The 21,244-nt window shown below is 40.0% G+C and overlaps 2 protein-coding genes across 3 annotated transcripts in view; one reads left to right on the top strand and one right to left on the bottom strand.

Moving 5' to 3' along the window:
• Window positions 1–969: 969 nt before the first annotated feature.
• On the top strand, window positions 970–3,996 carry LOC104941231 (zinc finger protein 395-like). Its single transcript, XM_010766296.1, has 3 exons — window positions 970–1,104; window positions 1,303–1,409; window positions 2,105–3,996. Exons 1-3 carry the CDS (start codon window positions 970–972, stop codon window positions 2,214–2,216), a joined length of 354 nt encoding a protein of 117 aa, XP_010764598.1. The 3' UTR covers window positions 2,217–3,996.
• Window positions 3,989–21,244, bottom strand: part of pnocb (prepronociceptin b) — a 28,933-nt gene continuing 11,677 nt past the window's right edge. For both annotated transcript variants that reach the window (XM_010766286.1, XM_010766287.1), the window contains exons 2-3: window positions 12,842–13,078; window positions 3,989–6,727 (exon numbers count right to left, since the gene is read on the bottom strand). In XM_010766286.1, the coding sequence (XP_010764588.1) occupies window positions 6,089–6,727; window positions 12,842–12,979 (777 nt within the window). In that variant the 5' untranslated portion in view covers window positions 12,980–13,078 and the 3' untranslated portion in view covers window positions 3,989–6,088. The remainder of the gene's footprint in view (window positions 6,728–12,841; window positions 13,079–21,244) is intronic.

Here is a 21,244-nt window from a genome sequence, read left to right on the forward strand (position 1 = left end):
CGTGTGTGTGTGTGTGTGTGTGTGTGTGTGTGTGTGTGTGTGTGTGTGTGTGTGTGTGTGTGTGTGTGTGTGTGTGTGTGTGTGTGTGTGTGTGTGTGTGTATACAGGATTTTATGATGCAAAGTGATAGTTTCCTATCCCGTGCAGATACCCCTCTCACTAACCAATGAGCAACAACTTTGTTTATTCATCACAAAGCAGCACATTTCACTGGCATTTACCCCGCACCACTGGGCCTGTAAATGGATGCTTTGTGACAGTGAGAGAGTAATCTGTCGGCAGGCCGGCTCCCCCAAGGAGACCAGACTCTCACCGGCCTGTAAAAGGCAGGCTTGAAGTCTCCCTGTGTGGTTTTACAGTGGATACAGCTCGATGTTCACATCATCAGGCTCCCTTTGGACTAGAAAAACCTACAATCTTTCAGAAAAATGTCCCGTGCAAACTTAACACATTTTTCATACAATAGAGATGTGTTCATTTTTGTACCACATTTGTCTTTAATTTCCTTGTGGATGTAGAAATCCAGTGGGTTGGTCCCTAATTGAGAGTGTGGGGTGAATAGAAATGCTGCCAGTGGAGGAGTTGTATGTCATGTCTGCTGGGGGCTTGTGGTTTGAAATGCCTGACCACAGCGCTGAACTCATCAGCACGTTTTTTCATTTTTCTAAATTAGTCACACACTTCATATATAACAAAGTGGATATTCCCATTCATAACGTTTCGTATTATGGATATTACTGAAACGTTATTGCTCTACGACAAATATAAAGTAACCTTTATTTTGACTTTCTGTGATGTCAACCGTGACAACCTAGAAGGAAAAAAAACGAGATCCATATTATTCTTTTGGCACCAGGTCTAAAGCCCTTTTCGTGTTTTCCTAAAAACCTCCATATATGCTCTAATTTTGCTGAAAAATGGGAAAACTTACTTTTTATATGACAAAATAAATAAGATCAAACCGATAAGATGGATCATGTGTTGTCTTCCCTCTTTTGCTTCATCCAGGCCTGCAGCCCCGTCCAGGTATCTGTGGCCTCAAGGACCCCCGGGTGCGAGGGTTGGAACCCCTCTGCCTCCGTCTCTGGCCATAGTAACACTCCGGTGGGTCTTCTGTCCTATTCTGACTTATATGATGTTTCTCTATCATTTAGTCTCTTTCACATTGTAACATAATAACCTATAAAGAAGACAACGAAACATGTCTTGACAGATATCTATAAAATAATCGGAACACATTTTCTGTCCCTTGTATGATACTCCTTGTGCATTTGTACTAAATGTGAGGTAATGTTTCTTCAGGTGGTGAAGCCTCGCTGTCGCTCCGTCAGTGTGGGGGAACAGTGGCTCCAGCAGAACAGGCTGCAGCCTATGACTGCTTCCCCCTCCCGCACTCACTGCTCCTTCAGGTGAGTGCTGAGAGGATTTTCAAGCAATAAAATATCACACACTAGTTGAAAATGTCCATCACAATTTCCTAAATACCAATGTGACATCATCAAATGTATTTTTTTTGGTTACGAATGCTCAAAATCAAAAGTTATTAAATTAATTATCTACACAAGACAACAAAGTAGCAAGTCCCACACTAAATGTCTAACCTAGGACTCCAACTATAAAACAGTTATCATAGTATCTGCAGTTTATTATTTTGAGGATTGAGTGGTTGGGCGAGCTAATGATGACCTTTACAATTTGACAGTTATAGACAGACAGATTTATATTTGGCATATCACTGCAGAACACTATCGGAGAGGTGCCATGCAGTTTGAACATTGAGTGTAAATGAATCTTTATTGATCTGGGGCCACACATCTATCTGCTGTTTTCTCTTTTGATTGCAGTGTCTGTCCAATATTTTTCACCTGCGGGTGGCCATTTTATCTCCCACTTTGCTGCCGCCTGCAAACTCACATTTTTACTGCTTGGCCAGGAGAGATAAAATTGATTAAATCTTCTCTTCATTTGTTATCACTCTATCTTCCCTCAGTCTCATCTACCTTTATAGAGTTTGATCACATTAAGCGTTGGTGTAAGCACCCCTTCATTTTCTGCTTCCTCACATCCCTTCTCCTCCTCATGATTTTTGTCTTTGCATCTGCAGGAAGGGTCGTGGTGAGGCCAAAAAGTGCCGTAAGGTGTATGGAGTGGAGCGCAAGGATCAGTGGTGCACCGCCTGTCGCTGGAAAAAAGCCTGCCAGCGCTTCCCCGACTAAAGACTGTTGTGTGATGAAGAGCGAGAGCATGAGAGACGAAGACGTGAATGAATGGATGAATGATAAAAAGAGACTTTTATCAAAAAGAGGATATAATCCTGGGCCTGAGAGCCTATAAGAAAAAACACATTTCTGTTTTTATTTTCAGGCTACATCCACATAAATACATTTTTCGTGTTAAAACACATAATATTGATACATTAACGCCTAGTGTCCACATAACAAAATTGGTGATTTTGAACCAATAAAGCAGAGACTTTTGAAACATTGCTGACCCCATTTAAGTCTGAAAATTCTGGGATTTCAGTCCGGACAGGCAGGAACAGAATCTTTTGAAATGATGAAGCCTACGTTAGCTTACTGTTCTTTTACAGGCAGAAATAGAGTCTTTTAAAAGGCTAAAGCCTACGCTAGCTTACTTTTCTTGCACAGGTGGAAACAGTCTTTTCAAAGCTAACACTAACTGTTGTTTTAAAGGCAAAAAAACATTTATTTTGAAAATGCTAAAGCCTACGTTAGCTTACTGTTCTTGAAAAGGCAGAAACAGAGTCTTTTAAAAATGCTAAAGCCTATGTTAGCTTACGGTTGCTTGACAGGAGGAGAAATTGTTTTTTGAAAGTGCTAAAGCCTACGCTAGTTTACTGTTCTTGTACAAGTGGAAACGGTCTTTTTAAATCCTATGTCAGCGTACTGTTGTTTAACAGGCAACTGATTATTTTGAAATGATGACGCTTACGTTAGCTTACTTTTTGCATGTCTTTGTAGATCCTGTCCTTTCCCACTTCAACAGGTCCCTATTACTTATTTTACCGAAAAGCAACAACATTAATGTATCTGCTTTGCACTGACTCCCAATCTATGGATTATTTTCACGGCATTTACCGCCTTAATATTTTTGCGTTTCTGTCAGTAACAGTTGAACCTCGTCTCTGGTGATACTTTCCGCCATTGCTGTTGTTCTTATGTAGTACTTTCTGGAACTAAACAACTAACCTCACAGTAGACAATCAGTTTTCTGTTTACACCGGCACACGCAGACCCAGTGTAAATGAATGGTCATGTGATGTGTGTTATCAGGCGTGTTAATATTGGCGGAGGTTCTTTCTGAAACGGTGCTAAAACGCTTGTGTTTACGGAGATCGTATCCGTGTGGATGTAGCCTCAACCTTTTAATTTTCTTTCTGAAGAAATGCAAATGAACTTTTCTGTATCTTTGTAACTTGATCCTGAAAACTGAAGTCTGCGATGGTGCTAACTGTTGACTGACTTTAACCATGTGACGTGCTAAGCCTACAATACTCTTCTACTTTATCCAAAGGTTATATAACTGCCCCTGTAGCTCCACTGTATTAGATTGCTACTTGGCTGTTTTTCTTTATTCCAACCTTCTCTTCCAGTGGTTACACAGTGGTTATGATGTACATTATATTGTGTGCTTTGAGTTACGTACGAGTATTTTATACCTTTTTTTTTATTGTCTCGTTCTGCCTGTGTATTGGGCAGATTATTTTTTGGGAACTTTCATGTTTTTTGGCACTTTGTTGGAATATAAACTTACAAGAATAAGCTAAAATTGGTTCGACTCAACCAAGTTCATATTTTCTTCCTGCCCATGTGTTGGCATACGACCAGTGTTAAAGGTTTTATCCCTGAAGCTATCGAGTCATGACAGTGGGACGACTAGCGTTAGGGAAACGAGTTTGTAATAGCAATAAATAAGAGAAAAAATATATTGTCAAACACAAATTAAAAAGCACTGATAACTTGAAATGTATTTTTTTCTTCTCCATGACAGTCCACAAAAGAAATAGCAAACTATTTTATTGTAGTTTTCTCTATACACATTTTGTATGAAGACTTAGAACAATGGTATAATGTTAGAAATGTCGTCTGAAATGTACACTGTATTCACAAATTCAATTTTTTGAGTGTCGGATAGACAGAGAAATGCACACATGCATGTGCACAGTCACACACTTTGCGATCACCCACACACCCATAGGCATTACACCTCATAGTCAAACATTAATAAATACTATTAAGATGCAAAATAATGACTGTGAGCTACAAGTGGGGTAAAGATCTTTCAGGAAAAAACACTTTTTCACCCAGGCAGAAACATATTCCTTAAAATAATGATCCCATCTGACATGCAAAGTTCATTTCATCTCTCTGCTCTTGAATGGTTTATTAAGACGATGGTTTTCAGAGCTGGTTTCACCTCCTTTACCATCCTAACGTGCGACACACACCCAGTGCTTCATGCACTTAGGTATAATTGGACTACAGTGTCATTAACAGCTGTGCAAATAACCTTGGGTGGAGTAATGTTTGAAAACTGACTGGGAATTAGTTTCTCCTTGGTCCTGAGTTACGCCTTAACAAGACTTTAACTGCCTAATTTCTATAATTGCAGGGTGAATTAGGAACCATACGAAAATTATAATATAACTCATATTTGTAATTTGGCTGCAGGGAGAACATGCTACTACAGGCTTCTTACGCCTTTGTATATTAAGACAGTATTGCTTTTTTAAATTGAGTGGCAGTAATATTCAACCTTAATCAAACTTTTTTAAATTTGAATATTTATGGTCATAGTAAAACTGTACTATTCTATTCAGATACAGGTTATGGGTGACATTTAGTTATGTTTAATAGTTAAATGAATGATGCACATTCAATTTTAGTTCGAGGAAGGGTGTTCAAATGTTCAAGTTTTAAGTCAATGGGGGCTCCAAAGAATCTTTTAAAAATGCAACAATATTTGTGTCTAATCCGTTATCTTTCATACAGAAACTATTAATAGCCTACTCAGAGAATGAAGGATTACAAAACTGGAATTTCTATTTTCTATTTTTGATTTTCTGATCTCTAAATTTGACTGTGACATGTAATGTTTGACATATTATGGTAATATCCTAATTTACTATAACCGCAGACAAATCCAAAATGGCATACAATTTAGCTGAGAACGCGGCAAAACTGATCCCCAGTCAGAATCCAAAGGCATCATGTTTGTTCCTCAAACACTAGAGGACAGTGTTGTTCCATTTAGAGAACCTCATGGAGCCTGACAACCTGCTGCTCATTCCTGTAAGAGAAAATCATCGCTTGCAGTTTAATAACCCCGGATAAATGGCCAAAATCAGAATACATTAGAAAGGACAAAGACGTGTTTTTGCCAATACTCAGCAATGAGAACAAGGCTTTTTTTCTTTCAGGGGAGATGCTGAGCTTTGGTGCTTTCAGAAAACCAATTTCACCTCTGTTGTGTTTAATTAATTATGTTCCTCACGCAGAAAATTAGATTCTTTAACTAGTAATTAATAGTTTGTGCTAGCACTGTCCAACCGTCTGATGGAACCATCTTGAAAGCACCGTGCTGGTCCAATTGGTCCATTTCATTTTAAAAGGACACATATGTAGCAAAATTAAGTCTATTACATGAGAGCTGGACATTTGTAACAAACTACAGAGTGCAAAAAAAAAACTGAAGCTACTTCAGTCCCATCCACACATTGATGAAAGTGCATTAAACATGACTTTAAATGTCACACCCTCAGGCTCACGTCTGGTGATAAGCTTGCAGTGAACCTGTTTTCCGATCTCATTTGGCCCCTTTTATTACACCAACACACAAAAATATATTCAATTGAACTTCTCTAATTATTTTTATTTCACATAATGGCATGAAAATATGCTTAATAAGAAGGACATCAAGGTCAAAACATTCCTCATTACTGAGAGACACAGAGAGAGGTGCAGCGAGATGGCGGAGTCTGTTGGTGACGTCACACTTCAAATTGGAGTGAGCTGCTGGAAACATGATTGGTCGAGGTAACTGGGGTAGTGAGAGCAACAGAAATACATTACAGTTTGTTTTGCCTCCACACCCGAGTTACAGGGTTGTTGGTGAGCCGGCCACTGCGGCTGCTCCTCATGCCCAGGTACTGCCTGAGCAGCTGGTTCACACGTTTCTGACTGTTCCATTTACGGGCTGATTTGCGGACACCTATGAACCCGCCGTAGCGCTTTTGTAGGGGCCTAATGGGCGAGCCAATCAGCTTCCTGTATCCATGGCGCCCCCTCTGAAAGCCACCAAAGCGTTTGGATAAGGTGATGGCCTCCGAGCCGTCATCTTCTTCCACTTCTAGCTGGCTGTCACTCTCCACATTCCTCTGCTTCCTCTCTTCCAGACTGAGATCCAGGCCCTGCAGGCCCTCCCCCTCCTCGGAGGATTCCAGCAGTGATGAGTCATACTGGGCACTGCGCTGCTCAAAGGGGGCCTCCTCCTGCTCCCCCTCCTGGAAGTGCTCTGCGGTTGCAGACTGCAGCAGTTCACTGTCCGAGTTCAGGTCAAGAGAGGTCAACTCCAGCTCCTCTCCGGTTCTCTTGAACAGAGCGCCTACCTCGGAAAGTGTGGGATGGTGCGATAGCTTGACAGCACGTTTACAGACCTCCCATGTGATCGAAGCAGAGACGTGACCCTCACACTCCAGCAAGCACACCTGCAGAGAGACAGAGTGAGTTTAGGTTCTAGAATGATACAAAGTTTAAGATTGTGGTCCTTTTATGTTTACTTAATGTCAAAACACTCTCCAGCCGGGGGATAAGTACTGTAGAGAGTTTTAGAGGCAACCAGTTTGAAGGCCTGAAAACCAATTAAAGACTTAATCCGTAGGTTTTCCTACTCTTTAGTCAGGCTGCTGAGACTCTTGGTGTTTCATTGGAGAGTATTGACACTTTCTCAGAATGGCCAAACAAAGAGATAAATCCCCACAGGCGGCAACATGCACTCACTTCACGTGTTATTATCCCATTAGATCGTCGTTGTTATTTATCATCGTTAGCATAGATTTGTGTCATCATGGGTTTAGCAGCATGTTGTCTTCTATTATTGATTATTATATAACCTATAAAAGAGTGGCAAAGACAGCGTCACTCCCAGAAGACTGCCTTCCGTGTCCATAACATACTTAACTTAGATCCTTAACGGTAGCTACGTACTGAATGCACATAAAATAACGTACGTTATGTAAAAAAAGATTTGAACCCAAATCATGATCTTTTGTTGTTTTGTTGCCTCTACCCTAAGCCTTGTTTTAGTAGTTCACAATGGATTAAACCACATGTTTAAAAATGTGAACTGTTTCACAATGTGCAGTTAGGTATAGTTTTGCCACAAAATGGGTTAATAACCAGGGGTGCACATAAGTGGTACGCAGGTACGCATGCGCGGCAACAATCTGAAATGCGTACCGTCACTTGTGTCACAAAGCGCATTTGCGTACAGATGTATATGTGAAGCTTTTCCATAAGGCGGTTAGATCACCGGACGACGGAGTCGGTCTCCGTGTGCAAAGACAGGGCTGCTGTTAACGTCGGCCTGTACAGCAGCACTGCGCTAAAACAGCTGATCACAACGTTCACACGCTCTGTGGTCACGAAGCTCTGCACTCTACTACTACTACCCACCCCCCCCGTTGACATTCGCGATACAGAGGGCTTCATCATACTCCACTAGCACCCCCACCCGCTGATATTCGCGATACAGAGGGCTTCATGGGAACTTTGAGGGGAGCCGGAAGTTGGAGTACCAAACACTGACTCCAAGTACTCATCTGAGTACCTCACTGAGAAAGTTGTGTGCACCCCTGTTAATAACATTCAGAACGGGTGTAACGTGAGGGCCTAAAAAAAACACACGGTAACAGGCTGACAACAGCATATTGTGACACAGTGAGGCTTGACATTTCTCACTAGCCAAGCTACTAGCCTAATGTTTTACTCCATACAGTAGCAGCATACATTCATGACAAAATCCATGAGTTTTAGGGGGCCGTCATTCACCAGTACCATAGTAGCACCACAGTACTGTGTGTGATCAGTAAATTAGTTGGAAAATAGTAATGAAAGCAGAGAGACTTAACAAAAAGTTGTAGACTGATATGCCAAAACAAGGAAATACTGCATAGAGCTGAGGGAGTTTGCAGAGTCTGTCATTCTCTCTGGGTTTGTCACACATGATCGTTGCAGCCATTTCTCATATAAAGATAACGAAAAATGCAGCTCTAAAGACACTCATGGTCACCTCCTGCCTCATCACTAATCAGGCCATCAGTGAGGAGGAGTAAGATAAAATCCTCTTAATGATTGAATAATTTCCCACTTTAGTTCCAGATGCATAAAGTAGTTTTGTATTATATCTCGCAAATAAGCTGATTAGGTTGATTTGAGTGCAAGGTTTATAGATATATTGTCCAAGGTCATCGTATCATTTATGGAACGCAATCACACTTCTTTTTTAACGTGAAAAGTGTTACAACTTTTCTGTACAACCGCACCCAGGCTGAGAAAGCAGTTTCTTGACATGGATGGCGTGTGTTTCATGGGAGTTAATGGGATAGCTGTTCCTGCCGTGTTCGGAACATTACGTGCCAATATGAGACGTCCATCATTTGGTAAATGGGACTTCTACCTTTGCTAAGTGATTGACAGCACAAAATTGGAAGAAATAACAAGTCGGTTTGAAGGACAGCAGGTTAATTAGGTCCAATCTTTTTCAGATTGGCTCTTCAACTTTTGGTAATGATACATTTGCTCTTAAAATGATATGCATTGTATTTTGGAATAGCGCTTTTTATGTAGAATGTGCTTCGTCAGAGTCAAATCAGTGACTCCCTGTGCGGCTTTATTATAATCACACCTGACAGTTGGCAGTTACAGTATAACACCAGTATGAAGGTACTGTAAGGACAAATGAAGAACATTTCCACTTTGTTTCATCTGCTTTATCAGCTATGATTCTTGTTTTTGTTGCCAAAACTATGGTGGCCACACCAGGGGCAAGGGGCAAAGGCTTTACAACATCCCAAAACACTTCCATTAGGAATATCGTGCTGCAAATACGATGCTCAAAAAAAATGCAAATGACAAAGAACACACATGGCAAAACACATGCAAATTAAGAAATACGTGCAGCGTTTACTAAAGATGCTGCATAATCAACACGCTGCAAATAATAATATTTACTATTCGCTACAAGAAGCTCACAACGGAAACAGGGACACTAAACAGTGATGCACATAGCTGGGACTCAATGACATTCGGGGATTATAAAGTTGGCCAACTGTCACTGGAAACCAACCTCAAATGTAGGATTTATTGGCTTATTTTAACAATGTGACAGCATAATTCCTTCCGATATTATTACAGATTTGCTGTAAGCTAGCTAGCTAATGTCGCTAACCTAGTCATTTCAAATATACTGACAAAACACAATGTTTCATCAAGTTGGTGAATGTTTTTAAATGCTGTGCATGTGTTGGTGAATATGTTTATTAATTTGCATGTTCTTTTGGCACAGTAGTGTTTTTACATTAACACTGTTGAAAGTGCAGTGTTTTTCCTAAGCCGTTGCGTAGCGTGTTTGCAAGGAGAGGCCATCGTACAAAAACTTTGCAAGTGCACCAATATTTGCATTTTAAGTCCTGAAACAATTCTGCCCAAACACTTAACCTGCTGCCTCAATTCAGATAGGACTGAGTTTTCCATTAATACTCTTGAAAGTAGAAAACCACAATGCATTACTTTCTTTACAGACAGAGTAAATACAGCTACAGCTGCACATCTCTCCTTTCTCCCTTCTTCTTAAACTCCAGACCCCATTTACTCGTCAAATCTCTCACAAATGAGATAAATTGCATTGTTAAGGGAAAACCTGCTCACATCAAAGGGATGAGAGGAGAGGGAGTTCCGCTGTGAATCTATGAGCGGAAATTAATTATCCATCGTAAATTAAATGAGCACACCAGGGGATTCTCCACGTCTGATCAACGGAGCAATCTAAAGGAGTTTATGTGTGTGTGTGTGTGTGTGTGTGTGTGTGTGTGTGTGTGTGTGTGTGTGTGTGTGTGTGTGTGTGTGTGTGTGTGTGTGTGTGTGTGTGTGTGTGTGTGTGTGTGTGTGTGTGTGTGTGTGAAGGCCATAAGATAAAAAAGGCTGTAAGATTCATCCATATTGTGGATGCTTTAAAATGCTTTATTTTGTCAAGAGAATGGTTAACGGTTTGGACTTAAAAATGATGTGAAGGTTAGACTAATCACACCATCCCAGGTTCAATTGTGGCTGGGGACCTTTGTCACAAGCTCTGCCATCAATCAAACAAAGTCATTAAAACTAAAAACTAAATAGGATTATGTTGTTGTTGGGATAGGGGACATAAACTCCTCACTTACAGGAACGTATTTAGGGAATGGAGGGAACAAGGGCATTAAGGGTCACCCTTGTTATCTACCTGGCCACCCCATGGTGTACACTTGAACTCTACACATAACTGTCTAAATGCCATGATAATGATGCAACCATCAATCCAACACGTTATCTTATGAGACCATATGGGATTATTGATGTGACTAAAACAAAGAGGACGTCTAATCATGATAACTAACTACATCACATCATACGTTTAAGGATGAAAGGGTAGAGTTACTTAGAAGTTGCATAAAAAAGGGCGTAACGACCCCAGTTGGGAGAAACAGATATTCACTGTACGAGGCAGCAAAAAAGTGCATTTTAGCCACCTCAAAAAAAAAAAAAAGTTTTAAGTAATAATAAATTAAGTTAAAACTATATTTTAGGATATTTTCATCTCTTTACCGAGGAATTACTGCAGCATTATAGAACCCCTTAAAACGGAGACATTTAAAAAAACGTTGGGTTTGTGTTAAGCGTATGTATTCTTTAACTACATTTTCCAAGTTGCTTTATTTAACCAAACTAGATTTCCCCCTATAGATTGGCTGTTGTTGAACCTATTCCAGTGTGAAGTTTCTCAAAACTTTTGTTAATACTTTATATCTCCTAACTAACTTTACATTTTGAGTATTACTTTCGATTTCATTTCTCCATATCACAGCTACAACTCTTCTTCCATCACTACTTCAGTGGTGTACAATAATCTAAACTCGATGTCATTCTACTGACAAAAATAAGGAGTACCATATCTGCTGCACTTTAAACTGTAAGTTATGATTTCACAACAGACAGCTATGTGTACCAAATGGCCTCTAAAGAAGGTAATTAAAAATGTATCAGGATTTTATATAAGAAAAATGATACAGAAGCTGCTTAGAATTATGTAAATAAAAGCTGTTACACAGATGATTAGCACAAATGTATACATCTGCTGGCATTTACCTTCAAGATTGGCATTGAGTGCAGTCAGTGGATGGGAAGCTACTAGGAAACACTTGATGTGTGAGTGTGTCTGGGTGCGTGTGCAGTCGGGTGTGTAGGTGTGTGCACGAATAAATCAATGCTCTTGACAATGTAACAAACACCGGTGTCTTCACACACACTCTTTCAGTCTGGAGAGGGGAAACAAGGGAATTGCTTGGCGGATTCCATCTGTGGCTCAATGGGAAAGCAGCTAACACAATGAGGAACTGATAAAATGTGTCAGTCACCGATGTAAGCCCCGGCTGATGATACCGAGCAGCAGTCAATTGCAGAGTTCTATTACAACTCCCAAAAAGGTCCCAGCTGTCTTTCTCTGCATCATTATCAGCTAAATTAGCCATTCTACAGCTATTCATGGACGCCCACGGACTATTTTTACCCCGCTGACGCGTCTCACACTGTTTGGAAATGAGATTGTGTGCTGCACTCGAGTTTGGGTTTGAATTCAGAGAGCGTTCTCTCTGTGCAGAAGCTGGTGTCTTCATGTTGGTCACGAAGCATTGCACAAGTGATGGAGATACTCACACATGTAAATAACCCCCTCCAATAGGAAACAGAAATAATACCAATTCTATCTGGAGGAAATGGATCTCTAAAATGTTGAGGAGCTCAGAAATAAACAGCTTTATTTAAGAATTATATTTAGCAGTAGGTGCTCATCACTACATCTGGTCTCTTACTCAAACAGGACTTCCTGGATTGTATTTCTCACAATTGTCAATTTTGCTACACACTCACAATTAGATTCTAAACAAAAATGTATTCTCTTTATTATTTATTTTTCTCTCTTTATTTTTTTCCCCCTCTTTATTTTTTCCCTCATCCTTTCTATTTATTTGCAAATTATTTCAAATACTTCTTTATTTATTTTTCTTACAACTGGACATTTTGCTATACAATAATATATATATATATATATATATATTTGAGAGGAAATCAATTATCTTTATTACGTATTATTTTCCCTTTTTTATTTCCTTTTTTACATGATTAGTTTTCTCTTTCTTATCGGTTTAAAATAGTTTGGAAAAGATTTGTGTAGAGGCTTTTTGGCTTTAATTGACACTAAATATGTACTTCATATGCTTTTTATCCCTTTAACCACCATAATACCGTACAAATAAAAGTACACACATTTCTTTTGATAAAATACTTAAAAATAAGATTTCAAAGCATGTGAAAGATACAAAAATCACATTATTCTTCCCCCATATTCACTCTCATAAAGGCAAACAAAGTGCACAAAGTAGTGTCAAACAACGCATTACGCAGAAGCTCTTATCGTGATTGAATATACAAACACACTTTAATCAGGGTGCTAAAGGCACTGTTGCCAAGGTGGATGCTCTTATCAACACACATGCACACCCTCACGTACTCACCATGGTGTTGAAGGCTTGCTGCAGCTGCTGCTGCTCCAGGAGCAGACCGCAGGCCACGCAGTCCCCCGGGCAGTCACTGCGTCCAGGGGTGAAGAGACACGCCAGCAGCACCGCCAGGTACCACAGAGGGATCTTCATCGCTCAGTAAAGCCAGACAGGAAGCGACAAACAGGGGCCCAATAGTATAAAACAAGGGTCAACAGCTGGAGAATCTGTGAGATAAAGCCTGGGTCCAGCCTACAGGGGGGAAGCAGACAGAGCGACACGAACATTGAATCAATTCCAGTTTATAGGAATCATTAGCTGGATTTGGGCGGTCAGTCAAAGCGTTGGTGGTGGTGTTCAGCCAACATCAGGAGATGGACAGTGTGGGAGGGCTGAAGAGAGAGTTAAACCTGAGGCATTAAATGAGAAAATGGGTATTTTCCTGTGGGCAGGAAGCGGCCACTGCAGGGGTGGATCACTGATGGATATCATACAGCAGAAGAGAGAGGATCTGTGACATCAGGGAGACCTTGTTGAGCCCAATATCAACAAAAGCTAGAGGCAAAAAATCTGTGAGCCATGGTGCACAGTGTATTTGTCTGACCTCCATTTCCCGACCTCAATTTATCCTGTCACTCAGAGCTATCTCATCCCATAATACAGAAATAACGACAAAAAAATAGCCACTCACAACACCAGATATTGGTTCTGCCTATACACTGCTGCCGCACCAACAACCAGACCCATACTGTATGAACCAAGTCCATGGCTTAGCTGAACCAATGTATTCATGTCCTTTATGTAGTTTTCATTCAATTTGAAGTTGGGTAATTTTTTTAATGTTTTGCTTATCCATAAACACTTGCCCCTTTAAATTGTACACCTCTGTGCTTGAGATGATTTAAGAGATGTAGATCTCATAGATCAACAGATCAGATGCAATTTGGTAAGTAACACTGCATTTTAACATAACTTTAGCTCGTTTCCAAGAAAAATCCACTTTATCTGCATGAATGTAATTATTGGACCATTTGTAAATGTATGAAGCTTTTACGTGTGTTGAAAACGGCAGTTGCTAACAAGATGAGAGACTAGATGCCATTTTGCTGCCTTTAGCTTAGCGCATTAGCCACCTTTAGCATAGCGCTGGTGACATTAAGACCGTGATGTGGGCTAGTTTGTTTTTCTCGAGGGACCCCTTGTGATGCTAACTGCTGGAACAGCAGAAACAAGCTGGTAACACAACACTGAAAATATATGAGGAAATATTATTGTCTTTTTACGTTGATATGACAAACGTGTTAGCTAACTGTTGATAATTCAAAACAGCTAGCACATAGTATACACAGCATTAGCATTTTATTTAGAGTCATATTTGTGTAAACTTTTGATCGTTTCCAATATTCAATCTTATTTTGGCTCTCTTACAGTAAATGTATATATCTTGAGTATATGAGCATGTTTAGGGATATTTCTTCTGGATTTCCTTTGTATTCCTTATGGCTTAAGACTGCATATAAGATACGAAAATAAGAAAATAACTCTTTAGCCTATGTGTTTTTAGAAAATCAAAAAAGGGTAAGGGTTTAACTGGTTTGAAAAGCAGGTGCAATATACAAACAGTGAAGACTTTGAGATTTCTATAATAACACAAAAGCTGTATACTGAATGTACTTAGCCAAAGTAATCCAAAGATATGAATAGTTTGATGCCAGGCTATTCAGTATTAAATATAAAAAAAATGCTTCCAATGTCCCGTTGACCCACACAAGCCCCCATCTGCTCACATGGAGCTCACACTCGATGTTTTCACAGCCAGAGACAAGTGGTAGAAGTCACAGCGAGCCACAACACAATCCCCCAGTAAAGACATCTTATTGATGAGAGTGAATAAAATATTTAACAATGCGTGGAGCGGGTGTCATGTTGACAAGTACATTGACGTGAAAGGAAATAAAGAACTAGTACACCGTGACCGTTTTAACTGTGCCATTACCATTCGTAGTCGATAGCATATGAAGCGTGTGTGACTTTGGCCCATCTACAAATATATAAATGGCTTTTTGGGAAATCATTAGAGGGACCTGTTTGTTTGCCTGGCTTAGATGTTTTTGTGTGATGATCATTTGCTAGCCTGCTGACTAATCCCATTTCATATATTTGTGTTCTCCAGAGTGGCCCCTGCTAAGTAAGATGAACACATGTGTGAAAGTAAGTGATGGTGTAGGCCTTGTATGCGCTCCAGCAGTACAAAGATGCAGCTTTCACACATTGATCATATTCTGCCAGTGTATTAATATGCAGGATTTTTGTCAACACTATTCAAATTGATAAGTGGTGCAATGTCGGTCTTTAGCTTCATAATTAGACAATGGCTTGGAGACCATTTGTGTATGAACACGCATTCAGAGTATCGCGTTGGAACATTGGGAGCTCGGCTTGAAGTTAAACTGGGCACATTATTAAATCTTCTGCAGACAACTAATATATCCTCATAAAGCTTTAGAACTTTATTTCAATTTTACAAATTTTTAGGATGATTTGAGGAATACATAAATATGATAAACCTTTATTCCCTCATTCAATTAAATTAGCCTGAAGATGTACAGTATGTAGCTGAATCTGGCTTTCGATGAATTGGCAGGAGAGCAATTTGTATCTTTCTAAAAGCTCTGGGTATGAGTTGCCAAGCCATCATATGCTGCCGTCTCTCTTTAGAATGGAAGCCATTATTGTTAGTGTGAAACAATTGTCAAGGATATTAAGTGTTAATGGGCTACAGTACACTCTCATCAGACTGCGGCCTCAAGATGTTTAAAGTGAGCGTGTGTAATGATATGTATTGATATACTCATTGACACAGGAGGGGTTAAAGTGAATGCATTTGCTAAATGTTTCTTTGTTTCAGTACATACAGTGCAGTACATCTGTTTGCACGTAACCCTTTACTACCCAATAGTATATAGTATTAACAGGAGTGAGTCCTGCTCTTTTAAAACATTTCATGTAGAGACGTATTCCCCTACAGGATGGCCACTTTCAGGTTGTGTATATCGGCGTTATAGCTTTGGAATGACGCACTGCGAATGGCAAGAATCAATTTATTAACATGGAAAGCATGCAAAGTCAAGCGAGTTTAGGTGAATGTAATCGATTCTTTTTTTTCCACAAGGAATAATTGAACATGTTAGAAACTGAATAATACAGAGCTCATAGGACATGTACTGAGCACTTGATTTTATAATAGGGACGTACATAAACACTGGCAAAAATTGCCTAATCAATAGCCAATTTTCCCCCTTTGGCTGAGCTGACCAAATGGCCTGAAACAATGTTTTATTAATGCTGTGGTGGTGGTAGTGTAAATAGAAGTTACAAGTTTGATTGGGTGAGGTAGACCAAATGAGCCAAATTAGACCAGTCCGAATATGGGAAAGGTGACAAAAAAGCCCATAACTTGAGAATGGCCAATCTTTTCCTCTTCAGATTTGCTGAGGTATGAACCAAGTGGCTGTCCTACATCACCAAATAGTCAGACAATTATTTAACTAAAGAAATACTGAATTATAGTCCTGTAAACTTAGCTTAAGTTTAGACGGAAATTGTACTTTTTGGTGATAGGAACATAGGACTCCATCACTTTTCCCTCATTTATAAGAAAAAAAGAAATCCCTAAAAAATATACCATTACTGAATTGTCTAGGGTGCTATTGAACACTAACCAGTCGTTGTATGGAAATATCTGGTACAGTTCTATTGCAAATGACATTTCTTTAGACATAGGCCTACCTCTTCTCCGATACAATCACATTCCGAATTGGGGAGAAGTGGCACAATAGCTTGTTTGTAGCCTTTATTTAACCAGGTGAAAGCCCCTTGAGATCAAAAGATCTCTTTTTCAAGGGTGACCTGCAGGACATTAGTTACACATGTAACATAAAAACAACAGAACAACAATAAGGATGACATTCAACATAATGTACAGGGTACAGTTTACAAACTCTATTTACAGTGACAAGGTACCATGAGTATCAAACAGCATGTCACCCAGCCGAGTTTTAAAATGAAGCAGGGGAACCAAAGTGCTCAGTTTTAAACATGTTTGCAGACCAATTTAGTGGAGCTGCACAACTAAAAGCTTTCTTCCCTAAGACAGTCCTAGCACTTGGCACATTTAATAAAACAACATCATGAGATTTCAGGCAATAAGTGCTTTCAATTCGTCGAGAGATCAGAGATCAGATATAAAAAGGTAGTTTACCCAACATGGCTTTATAGATGAACATGTACCAATGACTGAGCCTCCGTACAGTTAGTGAAGGCAGACCCGCCCTGGCATACAGGGTACAGTGATGAATAAGTGCTTTGACATCTAACTTTTCCAGGCAATGGGCAGGTGCATTCATATAGATCAAATCACCATAGTCCAGAGAAGAAGTCTCTCTTTTCCCGTCTTGAAACCGAGGGATGACGACCGTGGTTTTCCTCTCGCCTCGTGTGGATATACATATTTATGCTGTATTTTATTGTGTGAACTCTGGAGGATATTAGCATAGGTTTTTTCGCGGCTTTGTTTCCTTCCCAGTAGGCTGTGCTTGGACCTCTGGGTAGAGGAGGGAAGTCTGGGTCCTACGGCCCATGGTGTGGCTGGCCCAGGCCCCCTTCTTCTTTTTTTTGTTTTACGCTGTCCTCCAGACTTGGTTCATTTCTGCCGGTAGGCATGCATATGAGTTACGGCTGTGCTACCAATAAATGCCCGTCGTTAACAAAATTCTGTGTTTGGCGTGGTTGTTTTTATGTTGCGGGTCTTTCCACGAGCCACTACCGCTTGGTAGGGGGACGGGATGTAACAACAGGTAAAAAGGTCACAGTGACTAGCCTTTTCCTGGCTTCAAATGAGAAACAGGACTTGTTTCTGAAAAAGAAACCTAGTCTAACCCTTTAAGCAGATTAATGACCTGACGTTTAAAAGTAAGACAATCATCAAGCCAGATACCTAGGTATTTATAACAGGTAACCACTTTGAGTACTTGTCCTTGGCTTGATGATTGTCTTACTTTTAAACGTCAGGTCATTAATCTGCTTAAAGNCTACTGAAAACGTCTGGCCTTGCACACACACTACTGAAATACTCTCATATACACTGCTGAACACCTCACACACACTACTGAAAACATCTGGCCTTGCACACACACTACTGAAATACTCTCATATTCACTGCTGAACACCTCACACACACACTACTGAAAATTAACCTCACACACACACAACTGAAAATTAACCTCACACACACAAAACGGAAAATTAACCTCACACAAACACAACTGAAAATTAACCTCACACACACACAACTGAAAATTAACCTCTCACACACACTACTGAAAATTAACCTCACACACACACTATTGAAATACTTTCACATTCACTAGTGGACACCTCGCATACACAACTGAAAATTCAACCTCATACATGCAACTATAAATTAACCTCACGCACACACTACCGAAATACTTTCACATTCACTACTGAAAACCTCATGGCAGGCAAACAGTTTTACTTATATCATTCACAAGAAGAAAGAGGCTAGCAGCACCAAAGCTACAAGTGAAGCTGCTACTAGTACTACATCATCAGAAGAGCCACCTAAAGACGTGGATAATGCTAGCACTAACGTTAGCTGCGCTAGCAACGTTCCCCTGGCTAGCTCAAGCTCACCTTTCCCAGAGCTATGGACGGAGGAGATGTGGCGGAGGAAACAAGAGGTGTGAGTGTGTGTGTGTGTAGCAGTGTGTGTGTAGCAGTGCTGTCTGTCTTATTTGCAATGTAGGCTTAATCAGAATAATTTCAAGTCCAGATTCAATGTTGTTTGCATAAGTAGTTGTTACGTCCCGTCCCTCTACCAAGCGGTAGTGGCTCGTGGGAAGACCCGNTTCTGCCAACGGTGTCGCAGTTTCTCGTCTCTCCCGTTTTTGTGCTTAGTGCGTACGCATGGGTTAGAGTTTTCGTGGAGGACCGCACATTTTCCCGTCAAGTTAGTATTTTATAAATCGCAAACATTGCGTAGAAACTGGCGTACGCCATTTTTTGAGCGTAGATCCCTTTATAAATGAGGCCTGTAGGAAAACCGGAAAACTACTTCAGTTTTCAACTACACTCAATATTGCTGTAAAAAGACAAAACTGTATAATTGCAAAGGAAACAAAAAAAAATCTGAATGAATATCTTATTAATGCTAATACAGCAATAGGTCGTAGTACAAGGAGCACATTTGTACCTGAACTCCTTAGGTAAATAGTTTTATATATGTATTGCACATTCTTAAATTCGTTTATCATGCTCATTTAAATATTCATAATGTATTTTATTTTATCTTTCGTTGGAACTTTCATTTAACTTCTTATATTTATATCGTTTTTTTTCTATTCTTTTTTAAATACTGTTTTTGCACATTCTTATGTTAGCTTCTTGTGTTTAAACAAATATTTTGTATTTTATTGTATTTATTGGACATTCTACTTGACTTTCTTGTGTTTATATACATAGTTTTATTCAATTCTTTTAATCACGCAAACCAATTTCCCCCGGGGTAAAAATATTTCTGATGCTGATTGCACTTTAAATGTATTTTAATCACCCCACTCCTCCAGAGGCTTGGTCTGGCTGTATCTTCATAACAACCCTCTGGATAAACTCAAATGAATATTTCATTTCCAGAGTATACTGAAGACTGAAGCAATATATTAGTCCAAGAAGCATCGCAAAGCCACATCTTTCAGGTTGTGGAGCACAATTGTCTCCTCGACCACAACTGCCACATTGAAGATCTGCTGAGGAAAGGCATCCCATTCACCTTCGTAGCCTATGAGTAGACCAACTTGCATCACCTTCCTCGAGAGTGTCTCCATGAGCCTTAAAAAAGGAGAAATAAAAGTGAGCTCAGTTTACTACAAGTACTTTTTCTCTACAAAGCTAATTAGAGGGCTTGCTGCCTATAAAACCATAAAAGCTAAAATCTTACAAGTTCCAACGGGGAGTGTAAAGTGCATGGTGAAAAAATGGACCATTTTCTTCTAAAAAAATTAGATATAATAATAATATATAAGATATGAAAAAGGGCAAATTTAATAAAATAAATTAACATATAATATATAGACTTCAAAAAAATAAGATAAGATATATATATTATTGATGTTATTAAGAGAGAAATAATAATATATAAAAATGAAATAATATATATAATATATATATATACGAGAAATAAAAATAAATATTATATAAAAAGAAAAAATAAAGAAAAATGTATATAACAAATATAGTATAGGGAAATATAGAAAGAGATAGAAATATTAAAAATAGAATAGAAATAAGATAAAATACATAACGTATTTCAGACAGTGATGAATCTTACATCCACACCTCCTGATGGACATTTCCTGATTTTCGCAGACAGTAGTGCTGATAAGGTCCCAAGCGAGAGCGCCAGTCCTCTCCTCTCACTTGTGGTCCTGCAGGGACACAAACGCAGGTGGGAGATAATAACATTTGTAGCCATAAGATGGTGGCTAAATTCATGGTCATCAAGCATCTCCCAGGCTTCACAGTCTATTCTCAAGGCAGTCTAGCGGCTGGGTGCGATATATCAGTTTTTGCAAAGTATTGGATGTATATCGATCACTATTTCATGCTCGATATAGAGAACCGCAATCTTCGTATTATTGTCGTAGTATATATTAAAACAAGGCTGCAATGTGCCTCTCCTCGCCGCAAAAAACTCTCTCTGCACCCGCGGCCCGGCTCGGTGTACTGTCCAAGCAGCAGCAACTCCGCCTGCGCCCGTGGTGCGGCGCGGCTCGGTCACTACCCCCTCGCGCCCTCACTCTCCTCTCCGACCATTTGCATGGAGGAGAGAGCATGCCAGCAGCAGCGAAACAATCCGGAGATAGAGGAGAAACGAAAGGAGAGGAGGTATACAGAAACGAGGATGAACTGGTTTGTTAAGAAGAGAAACAAAGCGGCTCGTCTCATTTAGAGTGGTTGGTTTTCAAGCGGCAGACGTGGAGCAGAAAATGGCACTTGTAGACCAGAATGCCGGAATAACAGGGTGGTGTGGGGCGAAAGGTCGAGCACAACACTCCTGCACCATTTCGCGCGCAAAGCTGCAGATTCATGGGAGTGTATGGTGAGAGTGCGTGAAACAGGACCGTGGACTTTGTCGCTAGCTCCTGCCTCACAGAAATCACGTACCAACAACTCACTCTACCGTGGTGTGCCTTAGAAAAAAAGCGAAAGGTGGCGCTGAAATACGAGGCAGATGGCATATCCACTTAGCCAACACGGACATGGCTTCCCCACGTGAGCCTCGACTGTGAGCAGCCGGATTTGCTTAAAAGCTGCTAAAAGCTGTTGACACCGAGGTAA

The sequence above is a fragment of the Notothenia coriiceps genome, unplaced genomic scaffold (assembly GCF_000735185.1).
Source record: "Notothenia coriiceps isolate Sejong01 unplaced genomic scaffold, NC01 NC01_scaffold00003275, whole genome shotgun sequence".
Classification (NCBI taxonomy): Eukaryota; Metazoa; Chordata; class Actinopteri; order Perciformes; family Nototheniidae; genus Notothenia; species Notothenia coriiceps.